The 6,000-nt window shown below is 42.1% G+C and overlaps 1 protein-coding gene across 1 annotated transcript in view; it reads right to left on the bottom strand.

Annotated features, from left to right (window-relative positions):
- Nucleotides 1-422: 422 nt before the first annotated feature.
- The window catches only part of LTN1 (listerin E3 ubiquitin protein ligase 1), a 30,489-nt gene continuing 24,911 nt past the window's right edge, over nt 423-6,000 (bottom strand). The window contains exons 25-30 of the mRNA XM_053456800.1: nt 5,256-5,442; nt 4,423-4,594; nt 3,901-4,121; nt 3,260-3,454; nt 2,623-2,790; nt 423-514 (exon numbers count right to left, since the gene is read on the bottom strand). Of these exons, the coding sequence (XP_053312775.1) occupies nt 452-514; nt 2,623-2,790; nt 3,260-3,454; nt 3,901-4,121; nt 4,423-4,594; nt 5,256-5,442 (1,006 nt within the window). The 3' untranslated portion in view covers nt 423-451. The remainder of the gene's footprint in view (nt 515-2,622; nt 2,791-3,259; nt 3,455-3,900; nt 4,122-4,422; nt 4,595-5,255; nt 5,443-6,000) is intronic.

The raw sequence follows: 6,000 nt of genomic DNA, 5'->3' as shown, positions 1-6,000 counted from the left end.
GACGTCCACATTTTGTAGGCATATTTCTTTTTAATGTTGGGACCGGTAATGGAATCAGCAAACTTTACAGGACATGTGCGGTCAGTTTTCCTAGATGAAGAATGCCTTTGAGGAGTTTTCACTCCAGATTCCCTGTAAGTGGTGGCAGCAGCAGGACATGCTGTTTTGTCATGAAGATGGAATTTAATTGGTAAAACTAACCGGTGATGGGCTTGACGCCAATCAAAATACAATTATCATACGTTAACGCCATTGTTGCCTAAGCAGTAGTTATGCTTTGGGATATTACAATATCAGACAGCACCCTCCCCCCAAAACAGGCGCGCAAAGATTGTCCATGAAGAAGAGTAGATGATCATTCAAGGTTGTATTGTCAATGTGGGCACTGGTGTAATTCCAACGATCTTTGTGAACATTAAAGCTTGTTTGAAACCAGTTTAAGTGGTTTATTTTAAAAAAAGGTCTCTCTGCAAAGAGGGCACGTGGACTTGTTGCTCGATGTGAACCACTTGTACTGAAAGAGAAGAACACGGATTAGAGATGGTGCTCAATATATATTTAGTTACATATATCATATATAACGTCTGAATTGCTGAGAGGTCATTCCATGAACATTTTTTGCTTCCATGCTGTCGCTTATTTCAGCATTGGGCTTGAAGCTTGTCTCATGGAAGAATGAATGATATCTTAATTTTAAAGCTGGGGTGCTAAACTCTAGACATGAATCGCCATAAAGAGATGAGGATTTGGGGCTATCTTGTTTGACTACAAGCAGTTCCACCATAAATAACGAAATGCATATTAAGAACTTCTAGTCTGAAGCCCCCGACGCGTGAGGAACAACATCCCTGATTTAGAACAAGCGTCTTGTAGGGTAAATGATCATACGCAAAGCATACAAAGTTCTATACTGTTAGAGCCATCGGGCCATGGTGACTATCTCATCAGCACTTGTGTTTCCAACTTGTGGAGCAAAATTGGAGGGGGGGGGAACAGCGTGGACCCCTCAGCACCTCAGAACTCCTGCACATTGAATACAAAGTACGCTAAAAGCTTTCCTATGCAGACCTCACTTGAAGAAACTTGGAGATATTCTACAAATACTAATTTACCAACCACTCGTAACACGGGGCCTTGAGGTGCCTTCACTTCAGTCTATGCAACGACGTCACGCAAGACCTTCCGCGTGTAAACAAAGAGTAGGATTTCATGGAATCTTTCCTTTATGCCACATTTAAATACCAAGGACCAAATCTCTTTCTCTCTTGCTAAGAGGTATTAAGGCCGAATCTTTCCGTGGAAATGTCTAAAGCATTCCTAATTCTTTCTCCAACTATCAGAAGCATTGAAAAGCGTTCTAGCCGCAGCTTGTCCTCGACTTCCACGAGTCCGGACATTTGAGTCGAGTGCTACGAATCCCCGGAGGTTAAACACCTGCTATCATTTAGATTTTAGTCCGACTTCCTAGAATGCCAGATGCTTTCCTGCGATGCTGACTTGAAAGCGCTGTACTGAAACGCGCTGAATCCAGAATGACTGAACGGGATGCGATTGACCTTCACTTGCATGGAAGTCACCACTCAAATGTCACATTGCCATTTTTTGTTGTCTAGCAAACGTCCGGCTACTGCTCTATCAGGATTAACGCTTTATGGCATTTTAACTTAGCGTACTAGATATTAAGCATCAGCGGGTTTATTCCCTTTAACTGGAAGCAATATGTTGTAACACCAGCAAACAGATTTGAAAATTTTGATAATAATGGATCTTATTAAATGTTCTGAATTTCAGCAGAACGGAGATGAATTTAGAGAATCCCAAAGTAAAGTCAATGTTTCATAACCACAAGCGGTTCTGACTCACCCCAATACGGATGATTACAGCACGACTGTTCTTAAAGAGACGGTACAGCGTCTTAGTAAACCAGCTGCTAAAGCCCTTAAAGCACAGGGAACAACTATATTCTATAAAAAGTAATCATGATCCAGTGTTTTTTAATTTTTATGCCTTGCAATTCTCACAGTTATGTTTATACATCTCCCTTGTGTCCCTACATAAGAGAAGCAGTCCCTCTTGAAGACCCAAATCCCCCTTTTCCGCTTGCTTCCCCTGATGCTCCTCTTTTTCTAGGAGCGCAGAATGTTAGCTGGGTGTCACAGTGTAGAAAATACAGTAAGCATGTTTAGGAATGACATGCACCGGACCCCCTTTTTGGCTATTTGAAAGGTTGGTTAGTATTCGATCGTACAGCTTGCCTTTTTATTGACAGGGGACCATCGCTCACAAATAACGGGGCATAGAACACGCATCCGGAATGTGCATAGCCATAGCTACATGCTGGAACTTCACATTTTTTAAACATGAAACATTGTAGGGCTGCGAACAGCACATTGTGGATGTCGCCTGACCAGCAGATGTAAATAAAATCAGTAAATCCAAAACGCTTTAAAACATTGTCTGCCTGCGAACCTGAAGATCTAAAGATTTTAAAAATAGGATTACAAGAGAGCAGTATGCCGCAGGATAATGTAGGAGGTACATTATGAACATTTAAAGGACATTGGTGGGATTATAGCGTACAATAACCCGTCCCTTAACAAAGGCTTATTCATTGTCACTTACCAGGCACTCGGAGTGGAATTTCTTCTTACAGGTCCTGCACGCTTTCTTTGGTAGAGAGTAATTGGAACCATGAATTACTGAGAAGCAAATCATACAGTCTTCAACACCTTCAAAGCGTTTGTCCACGTTGTTCTTCCACAGGGCAAGGCCCTCCATTATACTTCCATTCTACCCAAGACAAAGAAAGAGGCCTGTCAGTCACACAACACAAAAACAATGCGAACCTCCAGAAATCCGGTCATTCTAACTACATGCTGAGACCTTCTAAATAATATATAACAACGGACTGCAAGGAAAATCCAATTGTGTGGACGGATCTCAACTACTGGTCACCTGTCACCACCAACGTTGACTGAACAACAATAATGGGTACTCCAAGTGACCTAGGCAGACACTCAAAGGGTGAAAGGTTTGAAGACACTTCATGGGCCAAAAGAACCACCAAGACAATCATTCTAAGCTCAATCGCCGGTGGCACGAGCCAAGGTGAAGAGGGTGAGATGACGGCGAGAGCAGAAAAGGTTATAATGAAGGAGGAACCTTATTGCATGGTGAGGACTCCTAGATCCTAGGTCAGAAAAGGAAAAATTGCAGAAGCACGATTGAAAATGAAGATAATATCTTGGATAAAACCCACTTGATGTGTGAGGTAAGTATTGAGCTGTAACATCCAATTGCGCCATTGCTGTACAGCCACCCCGACTCGCCGGCCGCTCTCCACAACGATGGATCCCAGGGGGTAATTTTGTGGAAGTTGTATGATGAGTTCTATGCAAATGTCATCAATAGAATAATTTGCTACCACCTCCCGAGTTGCAGGGCGAGCTTTCACCTAAAAAACAAACAAAAATAAATGGTGCCACCATTTTATTGTGCATAAAAAGAGCAAGCTAAACAATGTCTACTAAAAGATGACAAAAACTAATTTTATCTTCATGAGTAGAGTCTGGAAAACTCTTTATCAACATTTTAGAATGCATTTATTCACAAGAGCTTCATGGGAAAATAAACTTCTGCTGGGAGGCTGTTCCACTTATCCACCACCCTCTCATTAAAGTAAAACCACTTTACATTGCATCTAAGCCTCTGACCCTCTAGTTTTAGATTATGACCTCTTCATCTAACATTTCTCCTCCTTTGAAATGATCTTCACTCCTTTACTTGGTTAAATATCTGTGTATTTAGAAGTTTCTTTCGTTACAATTGCAACTAAAACAAATTGCTCTGAATCAATAGAAATGTGTTACAAGTTAAAGGGGGCCGCTGAAATGAACTCACGGTCATGCCATCAAAGACTTGTGTGCTGGACTGGACAGACATGATCTCCTGAGTGGACAGCACCCCGCTGACATATCTGGTGGTGAATTTGTCAACGACACCGAAAATCCTCTTTTCACAGCCGTTCCACCAAAGCCTGACCATGGCCGGCAAGTCCTTCAGGGTCATGCGATAAACACAGCAAGCCAGGTGCAGGATCTCATACTGTAAGTTTGTAGACCCTGATAGGGGAAAAGCATTAGAGGAGCGAATGGTCACATTCCAATTAAAGCTGCTCAGGATCCTTATAGAAGGATATGCGAGTGGAGAAAAAGGTATCGTGACCAGTTAAAGACAATCTAAGATTGCGGGCGTGCCATCCCACCAGCACCCCAAAACTATACCCGTATATATATATATATATTCTTATCTATGCATTTGCTGGTTAAACGTACGGCAGAAAAGTTCTGCTTCTCCAGCTGCCGGGTTCACTGGAAAATCCCGGCTGGAGTGAAGTCCCCCTTCCATTGCAGCTTCACTCACCCTTCACTGTTAAGCACAGGTCTTCGGTGAAGAAGGTCTTCAAGTCTTTATTGGGGGCGTCAGACGCCTGCCCGGGAAGCACCGGGGTGTGAGGCATCAGCTTGAACAGGTTGTAGAGCAGTTTGTTTAAGTTCTTTGTTTTCCGGAGGTACTGAGAGTACAGGGCGCGTAGCTGAGTGAGAAAACGATAGGTCTGTTACGCAATGTTTGGAAATTAGCAGTCATTCAATGATAAATAGAGGTCAAAGGGGGGGCTGTTTAGTAAACTGTTTAGTAAACTGTGTGCTGCCACTCCACCAGGAGACATGGAAACTTGGGCAAATAGCTGCTTGGTAAAGAGATTGAAATAAAATAAAAAAAAATATTCATTAATGCAGAAAAGTTACAAGCAGGAGGTATAAAGGCTGATTCCAAATGACCAATCAGGGTTCCTAATGCAATTGTTTTCTTGGAAATGAGCCCAGAAACACCGTTTCGGTCGTGTAAAATCTATAATCCGGGTTTTCCTATTTCTAGGGTCGATCTGCTTAATATAAAGGCGACATGCCGTTGTGCATTGGGCAATGATAGCAAAGCGTTCGAGAGATGTATGCGTTAAAAGGTATTCTGAGCTGTGTAATGGGATCCGGCTCATGTAATTATAATAATCCATTCAGATTCCCCTTCTATATAAGCGATGGAGAAAGAGTCAAGTGTAACCTAATATAACACTCATATGGATAAGACATCATCCCTGGAAATCAATCTCTGGTAAAAACCTGTAACGCTTCTAACTTGGGAACACCTAGCGATAGATTGTAACAGACACAAAAACACAATACATCTGCACTTACTTGTGATGACGAAGCCTTGAAGAAAGTGAGTATTAATTTCCAAGTGAGAAGGTAACCGAGAACAAAACAGAATTCATCCTTCGAAGGCTCGATTATGACAAATTCACCTACGGGGATGTCTTGAAGAATACTTTCCACTAAATCTTCCAGAACGGCCAAAACAGACATGAGAGCAGCAGGAGGAGACCTAAACAGATCACAAGGCAATTACACATGGATCAGTTTCATTTTGGATGGAGATATTACGACTGATACACCCAGATACCGCACCCATGCAAGAGAACATCACAAACTGCAATCGCATGGAAACAGCCAAGTTCTTTACCAACAATTATTGGACAAATAGCTGGAATCCATTATAGTGTTAATTCAGCATCTCAACACAAGCTCTTCAAACAACTCACACCCCCTAGAGAATAAGTTAATAAAGCATTAAGAATTAACAGAACTAACCTGCACACTCAGTAATGATTTCGTAGAGATGGCATAACACAGTACACTACTTGCTACCGTAAAATTGGCTGAGCCGGCATACGCATGGTTAATGCGTAAAGATTTCTTGAATGTCTGTCGTGGGACTTGGAAATATTTCAACCCACCTACAAGCTTATTGTTTAGGTAATAAATCCTTACGTTACCATGAGATATCACTATTGCCCATTTCGACCCCTCATGTTCACAGTGAGTTATGAAGGGTCATCTTGGGCAAGCATCTCCTGCCTGAAGGGCTTTGTCTCTCTGAGTT

The sequence above is a fragment of the Spea bombifrons genome, chromosome 2 (assembly GCF_027358695.1).
Source record: "Spea bombifrons isolate aSpeBom1 chromosome 2, aSpeBom1.2.pri, whole genome shotgun sequence".
Lineage (NCBI taxonomy): Eukaryota > Metazoa > Chordata > Amphibia > Anura > Pelobatidae > Spea > Spea bombifrons.
The sequence above is the reverse complement of the archived record's forward strand: the minus strand, read 5'-3'. Positions and strand labels throughout refer to the sequence as shown.